This window comes from Brassica napus, chromosome A5 (assembly GCF_020379485.1).
Source record: "Brassica napus cultivar Da-Ae chromosome A5, Da-Ae, whole genome shotgun sequence".
Taxonomy (NCBI): Eukaryota; Viridiplantae; Streptophyta; class Magnoliopsida; order Brassicales; family Brassicaceae; genus Brassica; species Brassica napus.
In genome coordinates, this window is record NC_063438.1 from 18,739,485 (window position 1) to 18,755,274 (window position 15,790).

General features: G+C 30.7%; 2 protein-coding genes and 2 non-coding genes across 4 annotated transcripts; all 4 read left to right on the forward strand.

Annotated features, from left to right (window-relative positions):
• The first annotated feature begins 2,930 nt into the window (after positions 1-2,930).
• Positions 2,931-3,098, forward strand: LOC125609724. The gene has a single exon (XR_007339873.1). It is a non-coding gene; the product is annotated as a small nucleolar RNA snoR143 (small nucleolar RNA).
• Positions 3,099-3,134: 36 nt separating this feature from the next.
• Positions 3,135-3,305, forward strand: LOC125609725. Its single transcript, XR_007339874.1, has one exon. It is a non-coding gene; the product is annotated as a small nucleolar RNA snoR143 (small nucleolar RNA).
• Positions 3,306-9,957: 6,652 nt separating this feature from the next.
• LOC125608755 (acyl-CoA-binding protein) lies at positions 9,958-11,161 on the forward strand. The gene is made up of 4 exons (XM_048779227.1): positions 9,958-10,119; positions 10,544-10,661; positions 10,775-10,837; positions 10,906-11,161. The coding sequence occupies exons 1-4, from the start codon at positions 10,108-10,110 to the stop codon at positions 10,989-10,991; spliced, it is 279 nt and encodes a 92-aa protein (XP_048635184.1). The 5' UTR covers positions 9,958-10,107; the 3' UTR covers positions 10,992-11,161.
• Positions 11,162-11,340: 179 nt separating this feature from the next.
• On the forward strand, positions 11,341-12,796 carry LOC125608754 (pentatricopeptide repeat-containing protein At1g31790-like). Its single transcript, XM_048779226.1, has one exon. The coding sequence runs from the start codon at positions 11,476-11,478 to the stop codon at positions 12,715-12,717; it is 1,242 nt and encodes a 413-aa protein (XP_048635183.1). The 5' UTR covers positions 11,341-11,475; the 3' UTR covers positions 12,718-12,796.
• Positions 12,797-15,790: the final 2,994 nt, after the last annotated feature.

The following is a 15,790-nucleotide window of genomic DNA, read 5'->3' on the forward strand; positions in this document are numbered from 1 at the left end:
AAAGTCTGCCATCCCTTGAAAGTCTGCGGTAACTAGAATAAAGCATGCCGTAAGTATGCCGTAACTAGAAGCATACTTATTCTGAAAGTTTGTTGTTTGTAAACGTAGAAAGTATAAGTCTGCTATAACATGAAAAGAAAATCTGCTAAATTATAAAAAAGTCTACGAGATAAATCTGCATGCCAGTATAAAACTTTCGACATATTACAAAACCTGTCGTCATAGGAAAAAAATCTACCACTAAAAGTCTGCCAACGTAAAATAAATCTGCGAGTATAATCAAATCTACCATCATGTGAGGTAGACTTGTTTTTGAAAGTATGTGATGGTATAAGTCTATGATACTAAGTTTTCGGTAAACAATAAATCTGCAACAGTTTATTAAAATTGCCATCAAGTATTGCAGATTTTTTATAGCAGACTTATGTTACTGTTTCGTTAAGAAAAAAAAATTGATGACGTGCAATAATTTTTTTTTCTGTAATTTGTTTTTTTGTTAACAAAGAAAATAAGGGCATTGTAGGCATAAAAAATATTTTAGTAATTAAAAAAAGTTATAAATTACTCTAGTAATAATAACATAATTTGGAGTTATTTTAGTAATCTTCCCAATAATAATTTTACTACTGTATTTTTCAAGGCTTGGAAAAAAAAAAGGAAGAAAACGAATTGTAAAACTGTGAAAAAAAAACATATTAAATATTTAATAATTTCAGATGGGGAATAAAGGCTCACCCACAGAAGAATGGGATATGTCTTTATTCTTTGCTTCGGAACATTCAAACCATTAAATAGCAATACTCTCTCTCTCTCTCTCTCTCTCTCTCTCTCTCTCTCTCTCTCTCTCTCTCTCTCTCTCTCTCTCTCTCTCTCTTCATTTTTTTATATATGATACTTTAGGATTATGCACATAGATTAAAAAAACATTTAATTTCTAAACAAAAAATTATTAATTATTTACCTAACACATATTAACCAATAATTAAATAGAAACTATAATATCATTGGTCATCTAACATTAATTAGTAATAAATTTTACATAAAAAATTGAAAACTTCAAATAATTTGGAACAAAAAAATTCTTCTAAAACGTCATATATAAAAAAACCGGAGGAAGTAGTTTTCTGTGGAGTTGTCATTATGTTGAATCATGAGAAGTTAGTCAAAACGTAGATATCAAAATTAATAACGTTGGTGACAATAACATATGGATCCTGTAGCATATAAAGAAAAAGAATGCAACGTTTCAAAATGAAAAGTCTTAACGCGACATATGTAAATATGGATGACTAATACTAAGGTGTTTATTTTGTTTTTTTTTTGTCGACGCCCATCTTCTAAGATCAAGTGGTAGACGGTCTTGAGACGCTCTGTCCGGCGTTTATTTTTATTTTATTTTGTTTATTTTGTTATAATGACCAAAAAACGTTTATGAGTAAATGGCAATACTCCATCCGTTCCTAAAATATAGACCTTTTAGTATTTTCACACATATTAAGAAAACACATTAAACTACTATAATAAATGTATCATTTTCTGTAATTTTTAATTTTCAATAACTTTTAACCAATATTATAAAAATTGACTATAAACAAATAAAAAAATCTATTAAAATATAGATTCGACAAGTCTTTATTAATTTGAATGAAATTTTAAAAAGAAACGATTCCGCGCTTTGAAAGCGCGGATCACAATCTAGTATATATATATAATGTGAATGTAAATTTAAAAAAATGAAAGCTACTTTTTATTATACATAAATTTAAATGAAACTAATAGGTTTTCTGTTATTATGATTTAAAATGAACAAAAATAAATAAAAGGATATTATGCTAATAATGTTATTGAAACTGATTATTTTTTTCTTTAAATAGAGGGCAAATCTCCAAAATAACACTTTTCTAAGTTTATATCACGAAAATAGCACTCAAAAACTAAAATGACCAAAATAACATTTTATCTTTTGAAAAATTTAGATTTTTTTATTTTTCAAAATTTGAAATCTTATCCCCAAAACCTTACTTCTCAACTCTAAACCCTAAAACCTAAACTCTAAACCCTAAACCCTAAATTCTAAACCCTAAACCCCACCCCTTGAGTGCTACTTTTGTGACTTTTGGCCTTGAGTGCTAGTTCGGGAACAAAAACTTGATTTAGTGCTATTTTGGTCTTTTTCTCTTAAAAATAAAAGTGAATAAAAATATTGTTAATTTAACATTTTTTTTTTTCAAATAAGGCTCCCAGAACTTCAAAGACCGGCTCTGATTATGGCGTCAGACGAATCTGTTAGGCACGTAAAGGGAAGCGAGGCTCACTCCTATTGCTGGAATGCTGGTCTTATAATAGTGTTGACTATCTGCATTGTAATTTGTTCCCAGTCGTAAAGCTCAGAAGAAAATTTGGAAATGGACTATTTGTTAGTATGTTTGATTCTGTTTCTCTTGGAAGATTGGTTTATAACTTGGTCCAGACATCCGAATTAAAGGAAAAGAAAAAACATTTTGTAAACACGAACCGACGCAACAAAGAATGTGGGCTATAATAGATTAGCCCATTATAATTTTCTTTAACGGAAGCGTCTCCCTCCATCGCCAAACCCTAATTTTTCGTTACGTCGTGGCCGCCGTGCAAGGACCGGGTTAACCTCAACCCGACCCGAATAAATAAAACATATGGGCTTTACTGGGACGGCCCATCAAAGTGATGATAAACATTGGTTTACTTAACGAAGCTATCTCCTCTCTCAAAACCCTAATTTTGTTTGTCTCGTATAAATCCCAGCGCTTCGTCGTTCTCCGACAGTAAACCAGTAGTGTCGAGGCTTCTTATCTCTCTGGGTTCTGTTATACGGATAACATTTAATTTTCGAATCTGTAGCATCAGTATTTTTGTTTTGATTCGTTTGGTTGGTTTCGTATTTGATAATTTTTCTGCACTAATGTTTGGAAGGCTATGTCAAATTAAATGGCATAGTCATCGAGCAACAGTGCATAAACTGATAGCTGTTAAATCAGCAAGCGGCCAGACAACCGTTGGGATAGATCCACAGGTGAAACAGATGTTTCTCTGTTTTCAGCTACTAAATCTATTCTACACTTTGTTCTTTTTGTTAATTGAATATGGAGTTATGAGTTTTGCACCTTATATCTAAGGTCATGCCTCGTTCTGGTGGCATGGCCATTTTTCGAGGATGCGTTAAGGAATTGCTGTTAAGTCAGTAAGCGGCCAGACAACCGTTGGGATAGATCCACAGGTGTGATGCGGTTTCTCTCTCCGCTCTCAGCTACTAAATCTATCCCACAATTCGATCTTTGTAAACATAGTTTTTTTGGAGATGTGTTGTTATGTTTGGCATGAGGTTTGTTCTTATATGTTGTCCGAGATATTTTGCCAGTTGGGCATGTAACGTTGCAGACAAGCACGGTTGGGATGATGGAGAGTAAGGACATTCAGATCTGCGAAGCTTATGGTCCCGTAACTTTTAAAATGGATTGGGTGTTTGAGTTTGTTGACCTGAATGTCTTTCTCTTCATCAAAACTGCCTCTAGTGTTTGAATATCTGGAGTTTGTGTGTGTGTGTTATGGAGACTTGGTCCTAATTTAGGCTTAATGGATCTACTTGGACAGCACTTTTGAGAAGGCTAGAGTGTGGTTAAGATCTCACAGTGAAACAATGTTGGTTTTTATCAGAGGGAATCAATGCGGACTTGTTGGATGTTGAACAAAAGGGATTTTAGTGTCAGTTAGTTTTCATGTATTTGTTAGACTGAGACTAACTACTTTGAAGTCAAGTTTTTTTAGGGAGTGAAGTGTGGGTGTCCTCCTCTTCGATTTTGCTTTCTTGTTTTCTCTTTAAGTAGTTAGTAATAATGACTCGAGATGATAAATTGAATCCGAAGCTGTTGATGTTGTGTTATGAAAATGTTTTAGTTTTGTGGTTAAGGGTTCGTTAGATTTTTCTTACAAGTGCAAACTCTGTCTTGTGATCTCAATGATTCAGCTTCATATGGCTCTTAAACTAGTTTTACTGAACTGTAGAATTAGGCAATCATTGCGATGGGCAGGTTCGTGGTTTCCCAAATTTGTGTCATTCTGTGCAACAGCTTTTTGTGGTGGTTAAGGTGAATGGGTTTACGCATTTCAAGAAGAAGAGAAACTCCATTGTTGCCTTCGGAAGCGGTTACTCCAATTCCAGCAATGATCAGAATCCTATAGTGTACATCGAGGACACTACTAGGAAGGCTCATAAATAATGGTTGCAGATTGCCAAGGAAACGTAGGGTCATGTGATAAAAAAAAAGAAAAGAAATCGTGTTTGCAGATTTTCTTTTGTTATTCTATAGAAACCGAGTTGTCTCTTTGTTTGGTTATGTTTGGTTACTTCAAGACCTGATGAAATTATTGGACCAAAGGGATTGTTTTAATATTTGCTACGGATTACAATCTGACAATCCCAATACAGAGTCAGCAACAGCCGCTTTTGCCTGATCCTAGCCACAATTTTAAAGTGAACCCATTTGGTCTGTTGAGCTCATCAATACATGGTTTTGCTGAATCATATGGCAACCCATTGGCTCTATATGCATTGGAATCAGATCCACCTTTACTACTCAAGCTGTCTACTATAAGCAGAAGACTGGTCATGGTGGATATGGATTACGACTTACCAACCTTACTATCCTCATTGGTAATATATCTAGTATACGACTATCTGGGAAGGGAAGCAATGTGTGTCTAGTCGAAAGAGGTAGACTCTTAAGTGTTTTGATATTCTTGTACTGAACATCAAGAATTTTTTTTTCATATGTTCAAATAGAAAAAGACTTGATATTGTCGCAGTTTTTCTGTACATCTTTTGTAGTCTACTGATCTCTTGTTTATGAGTTTACTTGTGGGGGAATGGTCTTTTATGGATTGATCTTACATTTCTAATCTTTGATTTTGTAGATAACCTGCCAAGATTTACTTTCTTAATATGTTTTCAGTGCGAGACAATATAACTTTTTTAACACTTTCTTTTATTAAAAGTGGTTTGGAACCATTACATTTTAGAAAAAAGAAAAATTGGACTGTATACCCACCAATTAGGTAAGTAACTAAAAAAAAGTTTAACCAAAATACTCAACGTAATTTTTTAAATATATACCAAACTATCATTGAAGACAACTAGTTAACTTCTTCTTTCATCTTTGTTCTCTTCTCCAATTAACATTTACATATATTTATTATTATTTTTTATTCTTATCATCAATTTATTTCTGTTAATTTTTCTTACAGTGGTGTAAATATTATAAATAAATATATTATTGTTTTTATTTGGGTTTGAGTTTAGTGATTGAAATTTAGGGTTTAGTATTTAGTATTTACGGGTTAGAGTAATGTTTAGTATTAATGGTTGTGGGTGGCTTATAATCCTATACTATTTCGGTCATATGTAATAGAACAGTCAGTACATATGTGTGGTCAATAAACATACGAGTATTATAAATATATATTATTGTTTATATTTGGATTTGTGTTTAGTGATTGAGATTTAAGGTTTAGTATTTATGGGTTGAGGTAATGTTTAATATTTATGGGTTGGGATAATGTTTAGTATTAGGAGTTCTGAATATGGTTATAATCTTATACTATTTTGGTCATATGGAATAAAATACTTAGTGCATATGTATTTAGTAAATAAACCTGTAATGTGGATGACTCTTCCATTTTTTCTTGTATGCATGTTAATTGAAAATTTGTTAAAAAAAAGGATAAAACCAGCCGGAAAGTGGCGTAAATGCACATTATATTATGTTAAAATCAATGCTAGTTACACAAATAAGCTCTAGAAAAAAATTGATATATGAAATACAAAGAAAAATCTAATGGCATTTTTCCACACTGAAAACAACGCAAATAATTTTAAAGACATATTTACAATATCATATCATGACGATTTTATTAGAGACTAACGTAAATGCCTAAACGTTCATGTACTTATATTAGCAGTGGACTTTTGGGGGGGTGGGGGGGGGGGTGGGGGGTGGGGGGTAGTACCTTTTAAATAATTTTTTCAAATTGCCTTTGTCGATTGTTCAGTATTAGTTTTGGAAAGGCACAGTGAATAAAATGAACATAACGCAAACTAGAACACCTACCAAACGGATTAACACGACCGCAAGAAAAATTAAACCTAAGATAAAAGATATAAGAATTTGGTGACTAAAATAAAAACCTTATGCTAGAACCGTTGTTGCAGCACTGAATCAGATCCATCACAATTGGCCAATGCACGATCTAATAAACTGAAATAGACTCAAGCAAGGTTCAATGGGGTGAAGGAGATCCTGATTATGAAGTTTTGGACTTAATTATCCTTTTATGTATATGAAATCTTAAAAATAATTAAAATGAGTTGTAATAGATTAACTCTTAACAATGATGATACATTTAAGAGATCAACATTTGTATTCATTATTTTACAATCGATAAATATTGTAGAGTTGCAAAATGTCAAACCATTTAATGAACAAACATTAATATAAAGAACTTATTCTGCGCATGCGCACGAGTTATTATCTAGTACTAGAGATTTTTTCCGCGCTTCGCGCGGATTGTGTCTTATAAATTTATTTTATTTATAATATTATTTGTCGTTTTTTTTTCTTTTATATTAATTTCTTGTTTTTCCAATGTTAGTTTTTCTTAATTTAAATTTATATGTTTATAATTTTTCATTTTTCTTGTTGTAATTATATCTTTTATTGATGGTTTTTTGTATGTGACATAAACTTTTTGAAATTTTAAAATAATGTTATATATAGTACAATTAACACATTAAAGAAGAGAAACATATTCAAGCACATTTTACACTGGTTTTATATGCATAATTTTAAACATTATATATGTATATATTATAAGTTTGAAACATATAAATGCTTTCTAAAGCTAAATACTTGTTCAGAGTTTACATAACTTATCGAAAGTTTTATCTCTTTTTAAATTCAAATCACAGAAAAAAAATATCAAAAAGTCAGTATAGATGGGTCTTTTGGGCTTTTAAATCAACACTGGAAAAATTACATGAATGAGATAACAACAGTTTTAAAAACAACTGGATAAAATTTGACTGAGCCAAAGATTTTAACACAATATGTTCTTTCTTCTTCAAATTGCGAAGAGCCTATAGACACAAGAAAAAAAATCATAATTTTTGTTTTCACTTATATAACATTTTTCTCCTTTACACACAGAGTTTATTACACTGCTATAAGCAATGGAGAACTCTATTCATATAAAATTCACATCTATGCATTTTGACAAAGAAGAATTTTAGCCATCTTTAGTTTCGGAATAGACCAACTTCAGTCATATACACTATATTTTCTCTATGATTCATATCTTACAATTTTAATATATGTGCAGATTTCCATGTGAAAAAGCACGCACGCCATTTGTCATTCAACCTATTACTCTTTCCAAAGTAAACATTATAATCCTCGTTTGGTTAGCTCCACAAACTAATCTCTTTGGATCAGTTTACTAAAAAATATGGATACTAATGTCAGAAAAGAATATAAACACTATCAACAACAAATATTGACACAAGACTATTTGGTTCAAGGAACATATTCCACGTAATGCGTTTATATCATGGATGGCTTTGCAGAGAAGACTGCCAACCAAGGATCGCTTGAGGCGTTGGAGGTTAATGTCTCAGAAACGTGCGTCCTTTGTAATCTGGAAATAGAGGCTCACTATCATCTCTTCTTTGAGTGCTCTTTCTCTCGCTTGATATGTGAGCCTTTTGCTGCTGAAGTTTGGATTTTTCCTCCGGCTGATCTACACTATGTTGCAGCCTGGATCAATCAACCTCGCGTCAACGCAGATGCACATGCTACTTTAGTCATCAAGCTCTATTTTCAGTCAGCCATCTACCTGCTGTGGAAAGAGCGTAATGCTCGTGTGTTCACACCTGTCTCTTCACCTTCATCAGTCATCCTTGCCTCTCTCGACCGTATGATGCGTGACCGTCTCCTCTCTTACCCGGCAAGTTCTTCTTTCTCCTCTTCTCTACTTCTTTTTTATATTTCTTGTATAAGATCTCTTTAAGGCTTTTTTTACCTTGAGTTGTTGGTGGTTGTTTTTGTTTCCTTACTGTAATAAGTTGTTTAAAAACAACAATGTAACCTTTCAGAAAATGATAATCTTAGTATCTTACAAAAAAAAAACAAATATTGATTTATTTATGTGAATATATATTTTATTTTAAATCATTTTAGTGGACGAAGAAAACATCATAATTTGTACAATCAATTTTCTTAGATTCATCTCATCATACTCACCATTTTACCATTTTAATTACATAATTTTACATGAGATTTTTCACCCTCCCCGGTTATTTTCTCTTTATTTATAACTATAATATAAAGTTATAAACTATATATATATATATATTATAAATTAATATTTTATTTACCTTTGAAATCTAATGATTAAAAATAGAACATAATTCAATATAAATATATGATTCTATTAATAAATTAGCAGTTACAAATTTGAAATTTCTAGAAATATCAAAAGTCATATATTAGTTAATTATCTTTCAAATGACATCTATTTCTAATATTTTATTGATGAGAATATTTTGGTTGAGGTGGATAGTCTCAAAAGCCTTGAATTTAGTCCCTTTTATATAGTAGGATAATATTATAAAATAGCTTTTAGTGTGAAATTTAGTGTTGTGATTAGAGAAGAAAAAAAATTAAATGCTAGAACTACACTAAAAGAGTATAATCTAATTTATTAAAATAGAATTTTATTTTTTATCTACTGTTCAAAAGTTGTCAATTAAATTTGGACCTATCATCTCTTTTAGTAAAACAGAAATATTCGGTTGTACCTACCACAAATATCTATTTGTGTGTGATATATATTTTAATATATAAATTATAATCTACCTAATGAAATCTAACTAAATAATATTTTTTATTTTTCTCCTATACACGTTTGGTTTGAAAAAATGGGTATTGGTTTGGAAAATGACATACATTCATATCACTTCAAATATAGTTTTTTACTTTCATAATGTGTTGCAAATAAAAATAAAATTTCATAAAAAATACATGTACATTTTATTTAAATATTTTTTAAATATAAACTATATTTCATATTACTTCAGAATTTCTAATACAATTGAAAAAATTACTTCAAATTTTCTAAACAATTTATATAAATTATATGTTTTCATAGCATATTAAAAAAATCAACCAAATTATAAAAACTTATCCAAAAATTGTAACAACTCAAATATTTTATACAAGATTATGATAAAAAAGATAACATTAAATATATTTTCTTTTACTGACAATTTAAGTTTATGAATAAAATCATATCCGTTTGGACGGGTCGGAATCTAGTTTTGACACTAAAATAGTGTTATGGGTTCGAGATGTCCTAAACTGAATTCACTTAGAGTATTATGAGGTCCGTAGAACACAATTGAGTTTTTAACCTTAACTTAATCATAAAAGTCCGTTAATAAAAATTTATATATGTTTTTGTCTGTAATTTTCTTAGTTTTTTTTATTTTTAAATAGTTTTAATATTTATTAAAAAATATAAAATATCAAAAGTCCAAAATTGGGAAGATGTGAATTTATGACATAAGGTCTTAAGTACAAAGAAAACAATAAAATCTTTTTTTGGTTAAAAAAAAAAATTCTTTCTTCCGCCCACGGGATTAAGTCAAGGTGTCTGAGTTCACGTGTGTATATCTAAGAGCAAAATTATTTGTGGGATGAAGAGAAAGAAGGAGAGAGTCCCTTGTTTTGCTTTTTTTTTTTTTTTTATTTGGTCATTAAAGAGTAAGAAACATCCCTTAATTAAGGGCTTTTCTCTTCTCTTTCTTCCCCGGTTCCTACATCTTTCTCCTAAGAGATGCCTTAAAAGACTCCCAATAATATTGCCCTAAGATTTTTTTTTTTAACCCTAAAAACAATTAATATAATTTTTATTTCAGAGAGCCTCGCCGATGTATAAATAACAATCGCGTAGTCCTCGACTTCTCCGTCTTACACTGATTTTATCTCCGCAATTTATCTCAACTTCTGACGTCTAATCATCATGGGTTTGAAGGTACGATCAAATCCATATGGACCTATTTCAATCTTTGTTTCGGTTTATATTCAGATCTAAGTGTCTCGTTTATCATTTCATATATAATTTAGACAAGTTTGTAATCCATCTCACCGGTTAAGCTTGTGTTAGGTTTGCATAGGGGTAATAAAAGTTCGAATCTGAGTTAGGTTTATGCCTTGATGTCTTTTCACTTACTGTTATCTGATGATGGTATTGTAGGCAATTAAGATTTGTTTCTCATGACTTATCATTTCATATATGATTCAGACAAGTTTGTAATCCATCTCACCTGCGAAGCTTGTGTTAGGTTTGAATAGTGTAATAAAGATTGAATCTGAGTAGGCTTAAGCCTTGTGTTGAGTTTGATTTGATGGTGCTGTAGACAATTAAGATCTGGTTCTGTTGATTTATAAATCTGTAGGAGGACTTTGAGGAGCACGCTGAGAAAGTCAAGAAGCTCACCGCGAGCCCATCGAACGAGGACTTGCTCATCCTCTACGGTCTCTACAAGCAAGCCACCGTTGGGCCAGTGACCACCAGTTAATATTATTACCCTTTTTTTCTCTCTGCACGCCTTAAGAAAGCTTCATTTTAAGATCCTGCGGTTTGCTTCTTGGTTCAACCTCTTCTCTTTTTTTTTTTTGATTCAAAGGTCGTCCTGGGATGTTCAGCATGAAGGAAAGAGCCAAGTGGGACGCTTGGAAGGCCGTTGAAGGTAATCCGCTTCATACTGAGTTGCTACTGGTTTGCTTGGAACTGACTTGTGATTGTTTTGGATGTCAGGGAAATCAACGGACGAAGCCATGAGTGACTACATCACTAAGGTGAAGCAACTCCTTGAAGCAGAGGCTTCCTCCGCTTCAGCTTGATGGTGATTTATCAAGTGCTCTTATGCAGTAATTCTATCTAAGCTTCAAATAAGTTTTAGCAGAAGACTTGGTTCTTTACTTCTTGTGTGTTTTCTCTATCGTTAAGAATCTTGATGCAAAATTGAAGTGATGTGTGCATTTTAGTAACGTATACGCATTATCTCTTTTAATGTCGCTGTTAATCAAACTCGTCGAAATATTTCACACCTCTATAAACAGTTAAACCACAAAACACACGCCCCTCAGTCCACAACGGTAAGTGATGTCCAGGCGCAACCGCTGCGCGTATGATAATGGGCTTTTATTTTGAGCAATTTATGGGCTTTTATCGAGCGATGAATTAGTGCCAGATTCATATCTTAATCGAGCCGGTTAACTTACAAACCAAACGGACATAAAATTAGTGCACGCTGAACCGAACCGGCGTAGCTTCTTTAGTTTGTTCGTCTTCTTCTTCCTCCCTCCCTGCTAAAGAAATTACAGAATGAGAACTCTGGAATTAGCTTTATCGCCACCTCCGGCCTCTTTAATTCCTTCTTTCAAACACTCCACCACACAAAGCGTCGGAATCGATGTGAAGACCACCTTCGATGCTCAGCTTCTCCTAAGGAGACCCAAACACCAAAGCCCAGAACCCGTCGTCGTCCTTCAACCACATATTGCGATAGACAGATCTCAAATTCCAATTCCTCGTTACTCGACTTCCGATATTCTCCGAATCATGGACTCTCTGTCTCTACCTGGTAACGAAGACCTATACTCGTGTCTCGCCAAGGAATCAACCAGCGAATGCGATCAGCGTGGAGCTTACGAACTAACAGTTCATATCATGAAGTCAAGTGTAAGACCCAGAACGACGTTCCTCAACCGTCTTCTCCTGATGCACGTGTCGTGCGGTCGTCTTGATACGGCACGCCAGGTGTTCGATAGAATGCCTCACAGAGATTTTCATTCCTGGGCTATCCTTATCCTCGGCTACATTGAGATGGGTGATTTTGAAGAGGCTGCTTTGCTCTTTGTTTCTATGTTGAAACACCAGAACGGTGCTTCCAAGATCACGCCTTGGATCATGGGCTGCGTTCTAAAAGCGTCTGCTATGATCAGAGATTTGGGTTTAGGGCAACAGGTACATGGCTTGTGTCAGAAGCTAGGGTTTATAGAGGAACAAGACTCATCATGTCTCTCGGGTTCCTTGATACGCTTCTACGGTGAGTTCGGATGCTTGGAAGACGCTAATCTTGTGCTGCACCAGCTCTCCAATGCTGACACCCTTGTTTGGGCAGCCAAGGTTAGTAACGACTACAGAGAAGGGGAATTTCAACAGGTGATCAGCGATTTCATAGAAATGGGTAAGCACGGGGTCCAGAAGAATGCTTTGGTATTCTCTAGCGTTTTGAAAGCAAGCACATGGGTCAGTGACGGTGGGAGAAGCGGTGGAGGAGTGCACGCAGATGCTATAAAGCTCGGGTTTGACTCGGATTGTCTGATCCGATGTCGGTTAATTGAAATGTATGGCAAGTATGGGAAGGTGAAAGATGCAGAGAAGGCGTTCATGAGTAGAGAGGATGAGACGAATGTTAGTTGCTGGAACGCTATGGTTGCGGGTTATATGCAGAATGGGTGTTATATTGAAGCCATTAAGCTTCTCTATCAAATGAAAGCAACTGGTATAACAGTACAGGATAGACTCTTGAATGAAGTCAAGCTCAAGCCCACCTTTAGATAAATAACAAACATTAGTTAAAGAAATTGATGAGCTTGATATGTAAATATACCTTATATATTAATTGAAGAGCATTGCAACATTCTTTTTAGCCACGTGTCATTTTTAGAATGTTTTTTGGAATTTTTAGAAAAATTAGTTGGTTCATCTAAACGTGTATTATACATTTTACTAGGTGTTTCGCCCGCACGTGCGGGCATAGAGATTTATAACTACTTATTAATACATGTATTACTAATTAAAAAATAATTTAAATTGTTATTTATGTTTTTATTGAAAATTCTTATGTATTAGAAATTTTTAAAATTCTTTTGTGCACTATATTCATTTTTAATAAATAAGATATAAATCTTAGAGATCACTTGATATTCTCTTTCAATTATATAAAAATAATAATTTTACTTAATATTTAGTTATGTATTTTCTGTTTTTAAACTTTTAACCATTTTATTAAAATATATATTTTTGTATAACAACACAATATTGTTCTAAAAAAGGATAACAACAAATATATATAGGAATTATCTTTTTATTTTAAATATATTTCTAAGTTATGGATAATTTTTATTTTTATTAATTGTAAACACTTATCTAATCAAATAAACACTAAATTCGTTTTTTATTTTATCTAATTTATTTAATTTATTTATTAAGGGTATAAATGATATTAACTGTGCTAACTTTTAACTTTTAAATTTTAATATAAATAAAAATTCGTTTTTAATTATATTTATAACTGAAAAATATGTTTCAAGATAACAACACAATGTAAAAAATTATCTTTTTGAAAAAAAAATATATTATTATTGGCAATTCGTTTTTAATTATATTTATAACTGAAAAATATGTTTTAAGATAACAACACAATGTAAAAATTATCTTTTTGAAAAAATAATAATATTATAAATAAAAATTCGTTTTTGATTATATAGTTAATTATAGATAAATTCATTAAGGGTAGTATAGATATTAACCGCTTTAACTTTTAATGTGAGAGCTCCGTTGCTAAAATTTACTTCGCAAATATTTATTTTAATTTATTTATTAAGGGTATAAATGATATTAACTGTGCTAACTTTTAACTTTTAACTTTTAATATAAATAAAAATTCGTTTTTAGTTATATTTATAACTGAAAAATATGTTTTAAGATAACAACACAATATAAAAATTATCTTTTTGAAAAAATAATAATATTATAAATAAAAATTCATTTTTGATTATATAGTTAATTATAGATAAATTCATTAAGGGTAGTATAGATATTAACCGCTTTAGCTTTTAACGTGAGAGCTCCGTTGCTAAAATTTACTTCGCAAATATTTATTTTAAAATTAATTTATTAAGAGTATAAATGATATTAACTGTGCTAACTTTTAACTTTTAACTTTTAATATAAATAAAAATTCGTTTTTAGTTATATTTATAACTGAAAATTATGTTTTAAGATAACAACACAATGTAAAAATTATCTTTTTGAAAAAAAAATATTATTATTAAAATTCGTTTTTAATTATATTTATAACTGAAAAATATGTTTTAAGATAACAACACAATGTAAAAATTATCTTTTTGAAAAAAAATAATCTTATAAATAAAAATTCATTTTCGATTATATAGTTAATTATAGATAAATTCATTAAGGGTAGTATAGATATTAAACGCTCTAACTTTTAACGTGAGAACTCCGTTGCTAAAATTTACTTCGTAAATAATAGTATAGATTAAACTAAATATAAAATTGATTAGTAGTGTGCACCAAAAAATTCTCATTTCTTTCCTTAAACAAAAACTACCGAATTATCTAATATGATTAACATATATATATGATAATTAATAATTTTGAATAATAAATTTTTTTTTTGACAACAATGAAATAATAAAGATTTGATAACAATTTTTGTATCGTTCATCATTCTTATTTAATTTTATAATTAAAAAAACTAAACCATCACATTAATTGTATATTTTTTAAAAATATACTTTTCTCTTATATTGTTATACTTTTTTTAAACGACTATAAATTACTAATATTGTTAAAAGTCTCACATTAATAAATTGATGATCAATGGTTTAAATTTTTGTTATAACAAGATACAAATGATTATGAAATCATATGAATAAGAAGTTTCATTAAATAGATATTCATATTAAAAAATATTTATAATATTATTAAAATTAAAATATATACCATATAAAATACATAACTATGTTAATTTCAAAATTTTCATTGCAAAAGTATTGAGACCTTAATATTTTAATTTTGAAATTTGTATTAAATTTTTAGAAATGACTATAAATTACTAAAATTAGTAAAAAGCTCACACTAAAATCTTTGTGATTAATGGTTAATTTTTCGGTACAACAGATATACATATGCTAATAAAATAATTTGAGTAGAAAGCATCAATTAATAAATACCCATTTTATGTATTTTAAATAATTATGACGAATATAAGGATTATAGTATAAAATATATATCTTTTTAAAGTTAAAAGTTTGATTTTGGATAAAAACATTTTTATTTCAAGGATAAAAACACTTTTAAACTTCAAATAGATTTTTTTGGATGCTCTTATAGCCAATCAAGTGAAAATGGTTTTTCTATTTGGTTTTTGTTGTTCGGTTTGTTTCAAATGATCAGATCCATATATTATAGGTTATAGGCACACTCAGATACTCTAATCCAGAGTTATACATTCAGTAGAATTAATGAGTGGCAGATCTAGAATTTATTTTGACTGGAGGCATAATATTTAATACATATGAAATAAAAATGGTTTTAATTATATGACTACAGAAGTTTCTGGTTTGACTAAAAATTCATTAATGCTTCTACACTAGGAGGTCTGAGTTTCAATCTTCAGAAAAAGCAGAATTATGTGAATTAATAGAGAAAATGCTTACAAGAGATCTGCAGCTGTAAAATCATATGTAATATTTTTCATAGTTTGTAATAGCACGATTATCGGCATTAAAATGGTTTTAACTATAATGTTTATACATTATTTTAAAATATTTAAAAGAACCATAAATAACTATGACCACACAGTTTATTGAGAAATAAATTGCATTCT

Bases quoted from the DNA above. Each gene is read 5' to 3' on its own strand.
- LOC125608755 (XM_048779227.1), top strand. The intron at 10,662-10,774 runs GTTAATATTATT...TTTGATTCAAAG, and splicing joins CGTTGGGCCAGTGACCACCA to GTCGTCCTGGGATGTTCAGC. The intron at 10,838-10,905 runs GTAATCCGCTTC...TTTGGATGTCAG, and splicing joins CGCTTGGAAGGCCGTTGAAG to GGAAATCAACGGACGAAGCC.
- LOC125608754 (XM_048779226.1), top strand. From the start codon at position 11,476: ATGAGAACTCTGGAATTAGCTTTATCGCCACCTCCGGCCTCTTTAATT.